General features: G+C 43.3%; 1 protein-coding gene across 11 annotated transcripts in view; it reads right to left on the reverse strand.

Moving 5' to 3' along the window:
• c3h5orf63 (chromosome 3 C5orf63 homolog) overlaps nucleotides 1-19,160 on the reverse strand; it is a 51,979-nt gene extending 32,819 nt beyond the window's left edge. For 6 of the 11 annotated variants that reach the window (XR_009444310.1, XM_048528151.2, XM_048528147.2 and 3 more), the window contains exons 1-4: nucleotides 19,094-19,160; nucleotides 7,049-7,175; nucleotides 6,330-6,386; nucleotides 1,364-1,592 (exon numbers count right to left, since the gene is read on the reverse strand). Coding sequence is in view for 10 of the 11 variants with exons in the window: in XM_048528151.2 (XP_048384108.1) it covers nucleotides 1,413-1,592; nucleotides 6,330-6,386; nucleotides 7,049-7,175; nucleotides 19,094-19,152 (423 nt within the window). In the remaining variant the exon portion in view is untranslated. Of the gene's footprint in view, nucleotides 1,593-6,329; nucleotides 6,387-7,048; nucleotides 7,176-7,821; nucleotides 7,952-17,052; nucleotides 18,247-19,093 lie in introns of those variants that run through there. The other 5 variants (XM_048528154.2, XM_048528155.2, XM_048528145.2 and 2 more) reach the window with 5 other exon arrangements.
• Nucleotides 19,161-19,163: the final 3 nt, after the last annotated feature.

Consider the following 19,163-nt stretch of genomic DNA (forward strand, 5'->3'; position numbering starts at 1 on the left):
GAATCTGTGGGATTCTTTATTGCAAAGGGTTTTTGAGATAGGGTCATGAAATAGGTTCATGGCAGTGACAGACAGGTTATTAATTAGTACAGGAATACAGGGGGTATGGGGAAAAGGGAGGAAAGTCCAGTTGAGGATTTATCAGGTCAGCCATGATTTCATTGAATGGCAGAGCAAACTCAATGTGGCCTGTATGGCCTACTCCTGCTCCTAGGGCAAATGGTCTTATGAAATTGATCACTATTTGAAAATGAAGAATGTGAAGGGCTCCACGGAGCAGCAGAGAATGGCAAAAGGTAAAGAGCTCCTTTGGAGAGCCCAAAGAAACATGATGGGCTGAATGGCTTTCTTTTGTGAAGTGACCATTCTTTGAAAGAACTGGTTGCACAGACTAAGCCATATTCATTTGAACTTGGAAGACCTTTGGCGATCAAGGTGTTTCAGCTGACTCAACATATTTATGATACAGACGGATGAGGTCACGGGTGGTACAAAAGAGAGATCCAGTACAAAGGGGCAGAATGAAAGGTTAGAGCTAGCCCATTCAAGAGTGATGTCAGGCAATTTTCCTTCATATGAGGTTGTGGAGGTAAATCTGGAATGCCTCTTCCTCACAATGAATGGTAGTTGTCAACTGAAATCCAACAAGACTGAGAATGACAGAAACAAACACAGAGAATACTGGAGAGAGAATCAACAGGTCTGTCAGCATCTGTCGACAGAGAAATACAAAGTAAACATTTCAAGTCCAGTATGACACTTCCTCTTCTTCAGGAGTTGTGGTCTCAGTATCCATAGTATTTCACCTTCATTTGAAATTGACAGAACGCTGTCAAAACCAAAAGAACAGCGGATGCTGTAAATCAGGACCAAAAACAAAGTTGCTGGAAAAGCTCAGCAGGTCTGACAGCATTTGTGGAGGAGAAAACAGAGTTAACGTTTCAGGTCCAGTGACCCTTCCTCAGAACTCTGTCAAATAAGGATATACAAACAGGAGGTAAAAGGAATCCGAGTACAGAACAGCCGATCTAATTGAATAGTTGAAGAGGATTGATGGGCTAAATAGCCTCCCATTCTTGTGTACTATGTTGTCCATTATGCATAAATGATCACAAATTAATATCTTGGAAATAGTTTGGAAAAATTAAAAAGCTGCAGGAAGTTAGAACAATATCAAATTCATGTACACAAAGCTAGTTTGTGAATGGCACAATGCTACTGCAACAAGAGTCAACTATGTTTCTTCTAAAAATGTTACATTAAGCATTTAATAACCTTCAAGTCCAGCAGCATTTGAAACAAAATAACTTTAAAGCATTCACATTTTAACCAAGTACTGTTTAAAAGAACTTAGTCTTAATACCAATGGAGAAGTGGATACATTTTCTTGTACCAAGTTGCACTTCAAATCCTCACGTCCTTTTATACAATTCCTGTTCCAGCTTAGCCAGTCTATTCTCGAGGATTTTAAAGTTAACCTGGTGCTTCATCAGAAACTGCCCGTTCAGATGAAAAACTGGAATATCATACTTGTATCTCTCGAACCAGATGGAATTTTCTGGAAGAGTAATGTCTACTTCCTGAAGGATAAACTGTGAAGGAAAAGATAATTACACACATTATGTGAAATAGAATTAAAGGAGCAACAGCTAAAAACATAGGGAAACATTAGAAGGAGGGGTCATGGTAAAATGAAATGAAGTAAGATGGGAAGTGGTTTGTGTGGAGCATAAGTCCTAGCACAGATCATGTGACCAAACTGCCAGTTCCTGTGATGTAAAATTCTCTGTCGTTAAGTAATCAGTGATTACATTACAAGGACAGGTATCATAGACTAGGCTTGCATTCCACTGAATATCGAAGATTTTAATTTAAAAATAAATGTTTTTGAATTACCCCTTCCAAGCATATTGTCTCACACCTCTGGAGCAGGTCTTGAACCTGGACCTTCTGGTCCACAGGCATGGACACTATCACCACATCACAAATGTCCTCTAAGATAACAAAGTGTGGAGCTGGATGAACACAGCAGGCCAAGCAGCATCTCAGGAGCACAAAAGCTGACGTTTCAGGCCTAGACCCTTCATCAGAAAAAGGGGAAGGGGAGAGAGTTCTGAAATAAATAGGGAAAGAGGGAGAGGCGGATCGAAAATGGATAGAGGAGAAGATGGGTGGAGAGGAGACAGACAAGTTAAAGGGGTGGGGATGTAGGGAAGAGATAGGTCAGTCCGGGGAGGACAGACAGGTCAAGGGGGCGGATGAGGTTAGTAGGTAGGAAATGGAGGTGCAGCTTGAGGTGGGAGGAGGAGACAGGCGAGAGGAAGAATGGGTTAGGGAGGCGGGGATGAGCTGGACTGGTTTTGGGATGCAGTGGAGGGAGGGGAGATTTTGAAGCTTGTGAAACATGTTTGGACATTGAGCAGTTTTTCCACCGCCTGCACCTCCACACTTACTTCTCTAACTGTGAGCCTAACCCTCCCTCCACTGACCCCTTCACCCGCCTCCAACACAAGCCCTCCTCCTGGAACCAGCCAAGGCCTCAACCTCTTCATCTCCAACTGCCATCGAGACATCAATTGCCTCAATCTCTCCATCTCTCTCACCCACTCTAACCTCTCCCCGGCAGAACATGCAGCCCTCCGCTTCAATCCCAACCTCACCATCAAACCTGCAGACAAGAGAGGTGCAGTAGTAGTGTGGCGCACTGACCTCCACATCGCTGAGGCCAGATGCCAACTCTCCGACACCTCCTCCTACTGCTCTCTGGGCCAGGACTGCAACCCCGAGCACCAATCCATAATCTCCCAAACCATCCACAACCTCATCACCTCAGGTGACCTGCCACCCACAGCCTCCAACCTCACTGTTCCCCAACCCCGCACTGCCCACTTCTATCTCCTTCCCAAAATCCACAAATCCGCCTGCCCTGGTCAACCCATTGTCTCCGGCTCCTCCTGCCCCACCAAACTCATCTCCACCTATCTGGACTCCATTTTCTCCCCCTTAGTTCAGGAACTCTCTACCTACATCTGGAACACCACCCACGCCCTCCACCTCCTCCAGAACTTCCAATTCCCCGGTCCCCAACACCTCATTTTTACTACGGATGTCCAGACCTTATACACCTCCATTCCCCATGCAGATGGCCTAAAGGCCCTCTGCTTCTTCCTGACCCACAGGACCGACCAGTCCCGCTTCACCGACACTCTCATCCGCCTGGCCGAACACGTCCTCACCATCAACAAATTCTCTTTCGATTCCTACCACTTTCTACAGACAAAGGGGGGTGGCCATGGGTACCTGCATGGGCCCAAGCTATGCCTACCTCTTTGTGGGTTACGTGGAACAGTCCTTCTTCCACATCTACACTGGCCATAAACCCCATCTCTTCGTCCGTTACATTGATGACTATATCCGCGCCACCTCATGTTCCCACGTGGATCTCGAGCAGTTCATCCACTTCACCAACACCTTCCACCCCATCCTCATGTTCACCTGGACTATCTCCAAGACATCCCTCGCGTTCCTGGACCTCTCTGTCTCCATCTCAGGTAACCAGCTAGAAACTGATGTCCATTTCAAGCCCAGCAACTCACACAGCTACCTAGAATACACCTCCTCCCACCCACCTTTCCGCAAAAATTCCATTTGCTATTCCCAATTCCTTTGCCTCCACCGAATCTGCTCCCATACATCTCAGATGTCCTTGTTTTTCAAGGACCACAACCTCCCCCGCGGAGTGGTCGAGAACACCCTCGACCGTGTCATCCGTATTTCCCGCAACTCATCCCTCACACCCCGTCCCCGCAATAAACGCCAAAAGAGGATCCCCCTCGTCCTCACATACCACCCCAACATCCTCTGGATATAACGCATCATCCTTCAACACTTCCACCAAATAAAATCCGACACCACCACCAAAGACATTTTTCCATCCCCACCCTTGTCTACTTTCCGGAGAGACCACTCTCTCCGTGACTCCCTTGTTCGCTCCACACTCCCCTCCCACCCCATCACACCCAGCACTTTCCCCTGCAACTGCAGGAAGTGCTACACTTGCCTCCACACCTCCTCCCTCACCCCCATCCCAGGCCCCAAGGAGACTTTCCATATCAAGCAGATGTTCACCTGCACATCTGCCAATGTGGTATATGCATCCGCTGTACCCATTGTGGCCTCCTCTACATTGGGGAAACCAAGCGGAGGCTTGGGGACCGCTTTGCAGAACACCTACGCTAGGTTCGCAATAAACAACTGCACCTCCCAGTCGCGAACCATTTCAACTCTCCCTCCCATTCCTTAAACAACACGTCCATCCTGGGCCTACTGCAGTGCCACACTGATGCCACCCAAAGGTTACAGGAACAGCAACTCATATTTCACTTGGGAACCCTGCAGCCCAATGGCATCAATGTGGATTTCACAAGCTTCAAAATCTCCCCTCACCCTACTGCATCCCAAAACCAGTCCAGCTCGTCCCCGCCTCCCTAACCCATTCTTTCTCTCACCTATCCCCTCCTCCCACCTCAAGCTGCACCTCCATTTCCTACCTACTAACTTCATCCCGCCCCTTGACCTGTCTGTCCACCCCAGATCGACCTATCCCCTCCCTACCTCCACTCACCTTTACTGGCTCCATTCCTGCCCCTTTAACTTGCCTGTCTCCTCTCCACCTATCTTTCCCTCTATCCATCTTCAATCCGCCTCCCCCTCTCTCCCTATTTATTTCAGAAACCTCTCCCTCTCCCCCTTTTCTGATGAAGGGTCTAGGCCCGAAACGTCAGCTTTTGTGCTCCTAAGATGCTGCTTGGCCTGCTGTGTTCATCCAGCTCTACACTTTGTTGTCTCGGATTCTCCAGCATCTGCAGTTCCCATTATCTCTGATATAAATGTCCTCTATATCAATGCTTGAGGAATGATATCATTCACGTGTTTAAGATGATGGAAGGAGTAGATGACGTTCGTACAGAAATAGGTTTGTGGACGGGTTGGGTTGGTGGAGTTCAGAAAAGAGGGGCAGAACTTTTAAGATGAGATCTGATGTGCCATGAAAAACACTGTTTCTCTTACTTCAGGGCTTCATAACATGTGGACCATTTGGGTTGATGCTAATGTGGTTGGTGCAAGTGAAACAGGAGATCTCACAGGTTGTGGAACTCAATATTGAGTCCAAGACACTATAACAATGTTGTTGTTCTCAAGGTTGCATTGAGTTTCATTGGAATATTGTAGCAGGCCAAGGAGAGAAATGTTAGAGTGAGAGAAATATGACTTATTGAAATGGTAAGTATCTGGGAGGTCAGGGTTATTTCTTCAGTCAAAGCAGGGGTGTTCCTTAAAGCATCACTTAGGCTGCTTTTGATCTTACCCATGTAAAGGAGAGTGCACTGTGATCAGCAAATCAAGTAGACAAGATTGAAAGAAGTATGAGTGAACTGCTGCTTCATCTGGAAGATACACCTGGGTTTTGGACGGTGAGTTAGGAGAAACGAACGAGCATGCATTACAGCTTCTGCCATTGCATGGGAAAGTGCCATGAGGTAGTAAGGAGTTTGGAATGATAGGGGAATGGCCTAGGGTACAGTGGAAGGAATGGTAGAAGATAATCCTTTGTATGCAGAGCCTGGTGGTTGGGAAGTGACAGCAGAGGGAACTCTACTGTTGTTCTGATAAGCAGGGAAAGGGGCGAATGCAAATGTGCAAGAGATGGGTTGGACACATTTTCGGACCCTGTCAAGCTTGTAGGGGAATCCTCAGTTGAAAAAAAGAGAGGTCATGTTTGGAGGCAGCTTGGTGGAGGGTGCATCATCAGAACACACATAATGGAGATAGAGAAACTGGGAAAATGGAATAGAATCCTTGCAGGAACTAGGGCAAGAGAGTCGGTGGGTTTGTAGTGAATATTGTGGACAAGTTATTATCAGAAATGGAAACAGTGAAGCTAAAGAAGGGAAGGGAAGCATCAGAGATGGGCCAGGTGAAGGTGAGGGAAGGATGGGAACTGGAAGCAAAATTGATTAACTTTTCCAATTCCAGATTTTTTTTCCTCATTGCTTTCTCCATGACTTTGGCCTGTGTCAATCTGTAACTAATCCTTTTCTCTTGTAATATAAATTGGTGTGATTGTTTGAAATCGAGATTCTTGTGTTTGTCTCGATGTGTGTAAAATGAACTTCATTTCTTAATATTCGAAATCTATACTACCAAATGACCGATTAGCAACTATCTAATGCAAACCTCACTAAGTAATGAATAGTGTAAGTAAGTAAATTATTGAGGACCATGACTTCATTTCTAAAGTCGGTTATTTACTATACTTAATTTCATACCCTATGTTTGTAAGCGATCAATGCCTCCTTGGCTTCTTCACAAAGTATGCACTCATCCTAAGGATATAAAAATGTAACCTGTTGGTTCGTGAATAACTATTTGACTAAAATATATCAAAATATTCTAGTGAATTAAACATTTAACTGAAAGTACATTATCCATAAGTTTGTACAAACAGGATGTGCACTACATGTACTTGCACTAAATTATTTGCACTTCTAACATGCCCCCAAAAAATGAACAAAATGTGTGCCAAATGATTCACAAACAAGGATCTTCATTTCTTACTGCCAACTATTGAGAACAATATGTAAAAGGTGGAGTTCAACTGAGCCTTTGTAACTTTGCTTAAACAATACGATGACTAAGCTAAGGGAATTCTTTGTTTTTAAATTACAACCAAGTTCAAACATGAATATTAGTTCAAGTTGGCCAGTTGTCACGTATGATTGTAAAATACACTTCTCTCACCCTGGTCATCTTTTCATTATTGTATGCAAATCTAAATTTAAAAGGAAGCTGTTTTTACCTCACCAGAACAATTTCCAGTCATGCGTTACTGTTCAAACCTTTCATAGAAGACTGAAGTTGTATGTTTAATCTACTGTACAATTAAATCATTAGGAAGTGGAACTAATTGAAGAGCTGGGACAGACACAATAGGCCAAATGGCCTCTTCTGCATAAGATTGTAAGTAGTATGTCAACTTGTACAATACCTTGGTAAAGAATGTTAAAATTGGCAGATCCTTCCCGAGTGTAGACATTCTTAATAACGTTTCCAAAACAAATTTTGATGCTTGTCCAAGTTTTGCATAGTGAACTAAATGCATTGCTCCAGGGCTACTGAAAGGAATTAAAATCTCATTAGATTGTTATTGATCAGTGAATCAATGCACATAGGGGGGTTTCACTAATTTTCTTTTCTCAGAGAACATGTTGCTGTAAGATAATTCTCATATGTTGCACAGGATACTGATTCTGCTGCATTTTTAAAAATCTAAATGGCTTATTTTGTCTCATGGGATGCTCCATTATTTACGCTTTATCCCAATTCCTTCAACTCAATATGCTTTGTACTGTAAGATGCTGGAATTGTGAGCCAATGAGGGCTTTGAGAGGATAACAGGATCTCTCATGGGCTAATGAACATTCAAGGCTAATAGTACACCTTCTTAGCCAGTGCAACTTAAGGACTGAACATGAAAACAGAGTGAGAGAGAAGGCCATCTGCAGAATTAGAGTCAAATTAGTCACAGGTAAAGGAAAAAAATAGACTGGGAAATAGATTAAAGACAGGGGAAAAGAAAGAATGTGGCATTTTGAAAATCCACAAATGAATACAGAACATAGCTAAAAGAAGACAGCAATTTGAAACCTTTCATCTTGCTCATTGGTCTAGGAAACAAGAAACAGACACATAAATTAATGTCCCGTTTTTCACAGGATGGTTGGACCATCGTTGGCACGGAGACATAGCAGGAAGCATTACCTGTCAATCTTAGTTCTCAGACCAGGCTCTGATTGTTCAGCATCTTCCCATGGAATCTAGCAGAGATCAGCAGTCTCCATACGCCCTTTTTTCAATGAAAATGGTGCAATGCACATGCGATACCTTTTGCCTATGTGAAATAAGATACTGCATGTATACGTAGCTTCCGAGATGTGCAAATGCATCATATTGTGAGTCTGACTGATGACCTTCAATTGATTTCTGGTGTAATTCTTGGCACTGCCCAGATTATTTTATAAATGTTGATCAATAACAGAATCACATCTAATCATGGACAATATTCTGAAGCTTGAAAGCGCGGGTTTGGTTGACTACACTTGACCTGCCACCTGCTGACCAACGGTCAACAAGCCATGTCGTTTGACACAGTCCATCAGTTGTTGGGTGTACATCTTAAATAGCTGGCTCTGCGCTGATGCCAAAACATTTTACTCATTTGTGCAGTAAGCACAACATCTTCTGGCTTCATGGTAATAGTCTGTCAGTGGAACTCCTTAGGGTGTTTAGCTTTTAGCTATGTTCTGTATTCATTTGTAGATTTTTAAAATGCCACATTCTTTCTTTTCCCTTATCTTTAATCTATGTCCCAGCTGTGTCCAATCTTGGGCCCCACACCTCAGGAAGGACATACTGGCACTGGAGCATGTCCAACAGAGATTCACACGGATGATCCCTGGAATGGTAGGCCTAACGTACAATGAACGGCTGAGGATCCTGGGATTGTATTCATTAGAGTTTAGAAGGTTGAAGGGATATCTAATAGAAACTTACAAGAAAATGCATGGCTTAGAAAGGGTGGATGCTGGGAAGTTGTTTCCATTAGGCGGGGAGATTAGGACCCCACGGAAACGAGGAGACATTTCTTCAGCCAAAGACTGGTGGGCCTGTGGAATTCATTGCCACGTAGCACAGTGGAGGCCGGGACGTTAAACGTCTTCAAGGCAGAGATTGATAAATTCTTGATCTCACAAGGAATTAAGGGCTTCGGGGAGAGTGCGGGTAAGTGGAGTTGAAATGCCCATCAGCCATGATTAAATGGCAGAGAGGACTCGACGGGCCAAATGGCCTTACTTCCACTTCTATGTCTTATGGTCGTGTCCCGGGCCCAACCACCTATAGCTCTCTCATCAATGACCTACCCTCCATCATAAGGTCAGAGGTGGGGATGTTTCCTAGTGATTGCACAATGTTCAGCACCATTCAGAGCTTCTTAGATACTGAAACCATCCATTTTCAAATGCAACAAGACCTGGACAATATCCACGCATGGACTGAAAATTGGCAAATAACAGTAAAGCCCCACAAATGCCAGGCAATGACCATCTTCAACTACAGACAATCTAAACACCACTCCTTAACATTTAATGTTGTTACCATCACTGACTTCACCCATTAATAATATCCTGATGGAAATGGCTGGCCTTATAGTCATAATGGTTACATGAGCAAGTCAGAGACTTGGAATCCTGTAGACAGCAATTTTTTCTGAAGAAGGGTCTAGACCCGAAACATCAGCTTTCCTGCTCCTCTGATGCTGCTTGGCCTGCTGTGTTCATCCAGCTCTACACCTTACTATCTGAGAGTAATTTCCTGACTCCCCAAAGCCTGTCCACCATCGACAAGGTCCAACTCAGCAGTGTGATGGAATACCCCTAATTTGCCTGGGTGAGTGCAGCTCCAACAACACTCAAGAAGCTTTACACCATCCAGGACAAAGCAACCCATCTGAGTGGCATTCTACCCCAAGCATCAAGTCCTTCCATCACTGATGATCAATAGCAGCAGTGTGTACCATCTACAAGATGTACTGTGGGAATTCACCAAAAGATGTTTAGACAGCACCTTCCAAATCCACAACTACTATCACCTAGAAGGGTAAGGGCAGCAAGATACATGGGAACATCATCATCTGCAAGATCCCCTCCAAGCCACTGACTACCCTGACTTAGAAATGCATCACCATTCCTTCACTGTCTTGCGCCAAAGACCAAATACATGAGAAGTTAAAATGATGTTGGAAGATTCAACTACTTTGTGCTAATGGAAGAATCTCTAGGAGCAAGAAACGTTACTGTAAAAAGCACTCAGAAATTGAATTCACAGATTGAGGCCATGAGGATCTAAGATTCTCTTCAGACTGGTTCTAGACAATGAGGCTACTTAAAGGACCGTGTAAAAATATCTATGAGGTAAGATTTCTCTTCTGCTAAAAGAAAATGGGGATTTTTTTGTTTAAAATATAAGTTATCATCAGATATAGTGTTTGGTCAATAGTACTTCCAGTTTTATATTATCACGAAGGTCTTCAAGTGTGAAATCTTTCCATTATCAACTACAAATTTGAATTTGCTCAAAGATTATTAAAAATAAATGAATATGGCCTTACATGCCTAAAGAATCTTTGTTACGGAGAGTGGGCTGGAACATTGCACACTGTTAATGTTACCGCCTGCTCTTAGTACAGAAATGATTTCAGGTGATGGACGGACACACCGAGAGTCATGAATCGAGGATTTATCACTGATTTAATTCACTCCTCAAATTGCTTCTCACAAGCAATGTCTCATCCTTAGCCTTTCTATTATTTTAAGAATTAACTGGAATTGCATATTAATTGCCCATTAAACTTGCTACAGAAAGTGAAGCCGGTAATTAACAGCATAGGTACCGTTTTAATGGTGTGATAATTGTTAATGCAAAGTTAGTCTGTCTCTCTGCCCTGAAAAGGGAATGAGATTAACTGCATAATCTTATTTCTAAAGGTAGATTTCTTTTGAGTTCAATTGCAATGACACCAATAGAAGGCATTCTCTGGGAAGCCCTCTAGACTCAGGTCTTGTGAACATCTTCATTGGTTATATTGAGCTACATTCCCTCTCATTTTCGCTTGTGCTGCACAGACCTCCATGTGTGCTAGCAAATTCAGGAAGTCAATAGGTGCATGGCAATCAGTGTTGCCACACAGATTAAACATGGGTACTAGGAGCCAAAGTAGGCCATTCAGCCCGTCAGGACTGCTGCACTATTCATTATGATAGTGTCTGATTGTCTATCTCAATGCCATATTCCTACTTTCTCCCCATACTTCCTAATATTTTTAAAATCTAAAACTACATCTCCTTCTTGAGCATACTCGGTGACTTGGTCTCTACATCCTTCTGTGGAAGAGAATTCCACACGTTCATTACCCTTTGAATGAAGAAACGTTTCCTCATCTCAGTCCTAAATGATCTGCCCCATATCCTCAGACCGTGACCCGTGGTTCCAGGCTCCCCAACCAATGGAAATCTAGTCTGTCCATCCCCTCTCATTCTTGTCAACTCTACTGAGTACAGGCCCTGACAAAGCAATCTCTCCTCATTTGACAGTCCTGGCATCCCTGGTATCAGCTTACTGAACCTCTGTAGCACTCTCTCTGTAGCAAGTGTATCCGCCTTTAGGTAGGGAATCCAAAATTGCACAGCATACTCCAGCTGTGGTCTCACCAAGGCCCTGTAAATGGCAGTAGAATGTTTCTACTTCTGAATTCCAGTTCTCTTGTAATGAAGGTCAATGAGTCACTGCTGCACCTGTCTGTCTACTTTCATCGACTGATGGACAAGGACAATCAAATTCCTTTACATTTTCTGATATATCATCACTTAAATAATACTCTTCCTTCCTGCTTTTCCACTGATGTGTATATCTTCAGATTTAGAAATGTGATACTACATTTGTCTTGCATTTGCCCACTCATTCAAATAGTGTAAATTTCCTTGAAGATTCCTTGCCTTCTCCTCACAACTCTCAAACCTTTGTAGGGTTATTAATAAACAAACTTGGATTTGTTGCATTTAGTTTCCTCATCCAGTTCATTTATATAAATCATGAATAGCTGGGCCCCAAGCACTGATGCTTGTGGTACACCTTTAGTCATTGCCTACCTCACAGGAAAAACAAACACATTTATTCGCACTTTCTGTTTCCTGCCTGACAACTAATTCTCAATCAATGCTAATGCATTTACCCCTATCCATGAGCAGTAACTTCGCCCAATAACCTCTCAAGAGGAATCTTATTAAAAGCAGTCCAAAAATCCAAACACACCACGGCTCCTTTCCTCAACAAATCCACTGGAGTTTTGACAGGTTGAAACCAGTAGACTAGATAAGCATTATTGGCCTTCATTTGCCTTGTCAAATCTCATTACACTTTCCAAATGTTCTGTAATCATGTCTTATAAAAGACATTTTCCCCATGACTGATGTTAGACTAACTAGTCTGTAATTCCCTCCAGTCCTCTTTAAATCACGGCTCCATTTGCCATTTCCTTCGGACTCAGGAATGTAGATTATCAGGCCCTCTGATTTGTCAGCCTTTAACTCCTTTAATGTCCCAGCATCATTTTCTCACTGTTAATGATCTCCTTCAATTCCCTGGTTCACCAACATTTCCGGAAGATTACGTGTGCCCCCCTTTGTGAGGCTGGAACCAAAATACGTGTTCAATTCTTCTGCTATTTCATTATTGATCATTATAATTTCCCCAGCTTTTGACTGTATGGTTGTTTTTACTCATCTTTTTCTCTTCTCTTCATGGAAGCATTGGTCTTGAGAAATGCAAATGCAATAGAATAACAACTAATCTCTCTCTAATTCTGATCGACAGGTGAAGCTAGCTATGTCACACTGCTACTTTGTATCAAAACCAGCAGTAGTATTCTTTTATGGGGTGTGGGCAACATTTATTGCCCATCCCTACTTGCTCTTAAGAAGGTAGTGGTGAGCTGCCTTCTTGAATCACTGCATTCCATCTACTGGAGGTAGACACACAATGCTGCTAGGAAGGAAATTCCAGGATTTTGACCCAGTGACAGTGAAGAAATAGTTAAATATTTCCAAGTCAGGATGCCGAGCGGCTTGGAGGGAAACTTGCAGGTGGTGGTGTTCCCTCGTGTCTGTTGCCCTTTTTATAAACAAAAGTAGTTGTGCACTTGGCGGGTGCTTTCTGAGGATCTCTGAAAAATTTCAGTGGTGCATTTTGTAGCTAGTACACACTGCTGCTACTGAGTGTCAGCGGTGGAGGCCATGGATGTTTGTGGACATGGCGCCAATTAAGTGGACTGGATGGTGTTAGGCTTCTTAAGTGTCATAGTCATACTGCATGGAAACAGACCTTTGGTCCAATTTGTCTATGCTGAACAGGTTTCCTAAACTGAACTAGACCCATTTGCCCTTATTTGGCCCATTTCCCTCTGAACCTTTATTTTTCCATGCACCTGTCCAATTGTCTTTTAAATGTTGCAATTGTACCCACCTCTATCACTTCCTCTGGCAGCTTCTCCATAAATGCACCACCCTCTGTGTGGAAAAAGTTGCCTCAAGGGTCCCTTTTAAATCTTTTCCCCTCTTGGCTTAAATCTGAGTCCTCTAGTTTTGGACTTCCCTCGAGATCTTGGCTATTCACCTAATTTCTGCCTCTCACAATTGTACAAATCTCTGGAAGGTCACCTCCTATGCAGCAGGGAAAATAGTCCCAGCCTATCCAGCCTCTCCCTATAATGCAAGCCCTCCAGTCTCGGCGGCACCCTTGTAAATCATTTTTGCACCTGTTTCAGTTCAATAACATCCCTCCCATAGCAGGGTGACTAGAATTATAGGCAGGACTCCAAATGTGGCATTACCAAAAACTTGTACAGCCACCATGACATCCCAACTCCTGTACTCAATGTTCTAACTGATGAAGGCAAGCATGCCAATGCATTCTTTTCCAACGTATCTACCTGTGACGCCACTTTCAAGGAACTGTATACCTGCAGTCCTAGGTCTCTCTGTTCAATAACATTTCACTAGGGAAGGGGACTTATACGATGTAAATCCTGCCCTGGTTTGCATCACCTTGCATTTATCTGAATTAATCTCCATCTGCCATTTCTTGGCCCACTGGCCAAATTGATCAAGGTCCTGTTGTCCTCTTCGATAACCTTCTTCACCGACCATATCCCACCAATTTGTTTTCGTTCGCAAACTTACTAACCATGTCTCCTATATACTCATCTAAATCATTTATATCAATGACAAACAACATTGAAGACAGCACTAATTCTGGCAGCACACCACTGGTTGTGGTTGGAGCTGCATTCATCGAGCTGTGTGGGGAGATAATTGGTGGCTTTCATTTGTATGGTGTTAATGTTAATTGCCTCTTTACAGTCTGCACTTTTTCAGGGATGTCTTGCACCCGCCCCTTTCAAAGTTCATATGCATGGCAATTAAAGTCACATATCTTAAATCCAAGTGCAAATGCTATTAACTATCCTCAATCCCAAATCTTATCTAGACCAATTTGGCAGTAATTGTCCGATATCCTGCTAAACCCTTCCTATTCATATACCCATCCGGATAGCGTTAAATGTTGTAATTGTACCTTCCTCCACCACTTCCTCTCGTAGCTCATTCCATACACGCACCACCCACTGCATGAAAAAGTCACCCCTTAGGTCCCTTTTATGTCTTTTTCCTCTCACCTTAAACCTATGCAGTCTAGCTTTGGACTCTTCCACCCTGAGGACATTGCGTATTTACACTAGCCATGCCCCTCATGATGTTGCAAACCTCTATTAGGTCACCCGTCAGCCTCCAAGGCTCCAGGGAAAATAGCCCCAGACTCCGCAGCCTTTCCCTATAGCTCAAGCCCTCCAAGCCTAGCAATATCCTCGGAAATGTTTTCTGAACCCTTTCTAGTTTCACAACATCCTTCCTATAGGAGGGAGACCGGAATTCTACACAATGCTCCAAAAGTGGCCAAACCAATGTCTTGTATAAATACATCATGACGTCCCAACTGTTATCCTTAATGCACTGAACAATACAGACAAGCATACCAAACACCTTCACTATAGATAGACAAACAGGAGGCTGAAAGAACACAGCCGGCCAGGTGACATCTGGAGGACAGCAGCAGGCAAAGTTTCAAGCATTACCCTTCTTTGGGACTGGATGTGGGGGTAGGGGTAGCTGTAGATAAAGACGTGGGGGGAGAGGGGTGGAGGCAGAATGGTGGTGATAGGTGGACACCGGTCCTTCCTCGCTATCCTGTCTACCAGCGATTTCACTTTCAACAAACTATGAACCTGCACTCCAAGGTCTCTTTGTTCAGCAACATTCACCAGGAACTTACCATTAAGTGCATGAGTCCTGCTCCAATTTGCCTTTCCATAATGCAGCACCAGACATTGATCTAAACTAAACTCCACCTGTCACTCCTCGACCCATTGGCCCAGCTGATCATGATTGGTTAGAAAAATAGGTTAAAATAAAAAGGAAACAAATTTATGGTGTGGCTGCTAGTATGGCTCTTGCAGCTCAGTGGTGGTGCTCCTACTTCTGAGCCAGGAGGTCTGATTTTAAACCTAACCTGCTCCAGACTGTGTAGTGACATTTCTGAGCAGGGTAATTAGAAAGTATCTATGGTGGTGCACGTGGGGGAAGGCACTGGCTCAGTGATAGTATCACTGGACTGGTAAATTTAGGTTCACACTCTGGGGATATATATTGGCATCCCCTCCACATCTACATGGTGACATTTGAACCTAATTTATTGCACTTAAATGGTGTCAGTTGGAATTACAGTTTAAGTAAAGGTGGTTGTTAACAGATGGAAAAAAATGGGTGATCTGGTGATGGGAAAAACTGTATCAGTTGTGTGTAAAAGCATTTTGGTATATAAAAGAGAAAAAATTGTGGGGCTCTTGAGGAATAGTGGTAGTGTTCCTATCTTTAATCCAGAAGAGCCAGGTTTAAGTCCCACATGCTCCAGTTATAATTCGCTACATCTGAGTAGATTAATACAGAAAATATTCATTGTTGGGCTCTTGCAATGCAGTGGTAATGTCTGCACCTCTGAACCAGGAGGTCTGGGTTCAAGTCCCTCCTACTCCTGAGGTGTGTATAAGCATCTTTGTAATAGATTGATTGGAAAATATAAACTTATGTATAAATACAGGTGATTTGATGATTGGAAGAAGTATTTCTTTATGCATGAAGGCACTTCTGGATATAAAAATAGCCTATTCATTGTGGCGCGTTTGGGGCACAATGGTAGTGTCCCTGCCTTGAAAGCAGAAGGCCCAGATTCAAACCCTACCAGTTGCAGAGGAGTATCATAACACATCTGAACAAGCTGATTTCAGAATGTTTTGGGGATTTATTTTTTGAGGACTCTTGTGGTGCAAAGGTAGTGTCCCTACCTCTCAGTTGGAGGTCCGGTTTCAAATCCCACTGACTCTGGATGTGTTTGCTAAAAACTTTGAATAAGTTGATTATAAAACCATAGGAGATTGATGGTCAGCCTTTTGTTTGCACACAAGTTGCTGTCTTGGTCTCCAAACATGACTATCTTATACTTCTTTCTCCCCGCTTTCATCGCTAACAATCAACTAACTCAGGCTTGCTGTCAGGTAAGTGGTCACCTTCAGGTCCCATGGCCACCTTCACTTTACTTTTAAGTTAAGCCACAGTCCCAAACATGACAACCTTCTAATTGTAAGGTTTTAGTAAAGAAAATCAACATAGATTCAAGACAGTAAACCTGTTTTGTCCACTTTTTTTAACTAAAATTATTGGCTGGAGCTTTCTGACCACAAAGTGAACAAATCTGTCAAAGATTTAGCAGTATTTCAGGTGTTCATTGAGTACAGATTATACTACATTGGAAGTTGTGTGAAGTTCACCTTCAAAGACGACAGACTCTTCACTGCTATATAGATCAGAGTGTTGTCTTTTAGATTGGATGTTAATGTAAGATTTATGTCTGCTCACTCAGATGACATGAAAGATTACATGGCACTGATTTAAAGAATGGGAGAGTTCCTAATCATGTTTTGGTCAATAGCTATCCATCAATTAACATGCAACTGTTCAAGAAAGCAGCTCACCAACATATTCTCTTGATTTAGTTTACACTAGCAAAAAAAAAGATAGCCCAGTCAGTGCCATCCACATCCAATGAAAGAGTAAACAAAATTATTAAATCAGCATTCCTGGTCATTATCATGTTGCTGTTTGAGAGACATCACTAGGCATAAACCGCTTCTGATGATACTGACTACGAGTCAAACGTACTCCAAAAGCACTTTGGTGGTCATGAAGAAGCAAAATAAATGCAAGTCCTTCTGTTTCCGCTTTACATTTTCCCCTTTTTAAAATGTTTCCATTTAATATTATACCTTACCTTCTTTTAATGACTTCAGTGGGGATCATCTTCCTGGCTCAGGCCCAGCATGGATGTGGCTCGTTACAGCCCAGAATGGTGATATACTTCTGGTGCTTGGCCGGATGGTCTCTCTCCCAGTCTTGGCCTGCAGTGACATTTGTATCATCTTGTGGAGGTCATCTTTGGCTGCTTCTGGGTATTCCTGCAGCCTGGCTTGAAGGTCTAGTCCAGGAGTGAAGGTTTCGTTCTTGCTTCAAAGGCAGCTTCCGGGTCTTCCAGTGGCCCCGCACGGAGTTCCTGACCCAGCGCGGACATCTCAGCTTGGCCCTTGTGTGGTGGCTTCTGCCTCGTTTTCCAACATACCCCAAACCTACTCATGACTTATGTCACTAATTTAGGTGCCATGGTATGGCACCTTAAAACTTTTCACTTTTTTTGTGAAAGTATGTGACAATAAATTGCTATTCTGTTCTAACATCAAAATGGTATTAAATTCAGATCAGTGACAGGAGCACACAGGGTTAATGAGGGGAAAAAATACCAAATTGGGAAAAAGGATAATTCCATTGTAAGGGTACAGATGACAATGGTGCAAATGGCCACCATCAACAGTTTAGACAACAGTGATTTTACCATTCTAAATAGAACAGAAATAACCTCATCTCAGAGGCAGTACGAACTGCCGATGCTAGAGTCAGAGATAACACAGTGTGGACCTGGAGGAATACAGCAGAAAGAAACCCTTAAGAAGGGTCCCAACCCAAAACATCAGCTTTCCGGCTCCTCTGATGCTGCCTGGCTTGCTGTGTTTCCACCAGCTCCACATTGTGTTATCTCTAACAACATCATCTCTACTACTACCATGCAGGGATAAAAGAAATGCCACGTTTTGAAACTCAGATTTGATTGTTCCTATTGGGCACTACCTCTAGGATAACCACATTTCTGACTTTAGGTTGCTCCTAAAGATGAAAGGCTCTTTATTTAGCAGTTATTTAAATCTCAATTGTCTGACCAATACTACACCATTGCAACATTGTGGTAAAAGCCCACTGCGTACCTTCTGCTCTGTTTTTGGTTGCATATCAGCCACACTTTCTTGATCTTTGGGCACCCAGTGTGGAATGGTGTGGGCAGGTTGGAGGCTCTCCTTGTGGGCCTGGCCAAACTGGCTATAACCCAGTCCAAGCATCTGGCTGTGCAGTGGGGTGGGGGGTCATTGTGGCCGCCTGCCCTGTTTCTGTGGCTACACCTGAGCGCAGATGCCCTTGGAAAAGGGAGTATGCAGTGTCCACCAATGCGCTCCATCACTTCAGACGGAGGTAGAGGTAAGCATCGCAGTGCAGATGGAGTGCTTTATTTCCCCCTGTATCTCTCATTTGATTTAATCCCCCCCCCCCTTCATTTTTGCTTGTTACTGGTTCCCGGGCCACATGGATTTTTGTTTCCCCCCTGGTGGTGGACATATTGAATAAAAACCCCTCTCCGGGCCACGTTCACGTTCCTTGACCAACCATCAACAGCTCCCCGGGTCGCTGAATCTCCCGAAACGTCAGTTTTTGTGCTCCTAAGATGCTGCTTGGCCTGCTGTGTTCATCCAGCTCCACACCTTGTTATCACGGATTCTCCAGCGTCAGCAGTTCCCATTATGTCTAATCACAATTCTAAAGACCATTCCCGACCCACACAGTAGAAAACCAACCGGTCTTTGCCGTTTCTAATGTGAACACATTGTTTCTTTTTTAAAAGATGTGAACACGCTTTCAGTTGCCTGCAAGCGTGTATATCGGCGGCTTACTGTTAGTCAAACATTTTACCACATTTCTTTTAAATTCAGAATTATACCCTACATTTTAGAGTGTAGGTAAATGAAAATGTAGCGAAAAAGTGTGGGGAGCGTCGGCTCTTGAGTCTTACCCTCCCACAGCTTAGGCTTTATCGCGTTTTCTACATTTTTGAGTAATTTAACTTTTTAAAAGCAAAGTTAACTCAAGTTTGAATTTTAATACAACTGCTGTACTGCAACAAGTTACGTTTCTAATGGTAAAATGAACCTTACATCGTGCCGGGTGCCAATTGAAGTATCCTGGGACGTGTGACCATGTGACATTCGATCATATGACGGAATC

Source organism: Stegostoma tigrinum, chromosome 3 (assembly GCF_030684315.1).
Source record: "Stegostoma tigrinum isolate sSteTig4 chromosome 3, sSteTig4.hap1, whole genome shotgun sequence".
Classification (NCBI taxonomy): Eukaryota; Metazoa; Chordata; class Chondrichthyes; order Orectolobiformes; family Stegostomatidae; genus Stegostoma; species Stegostoma tigrinum.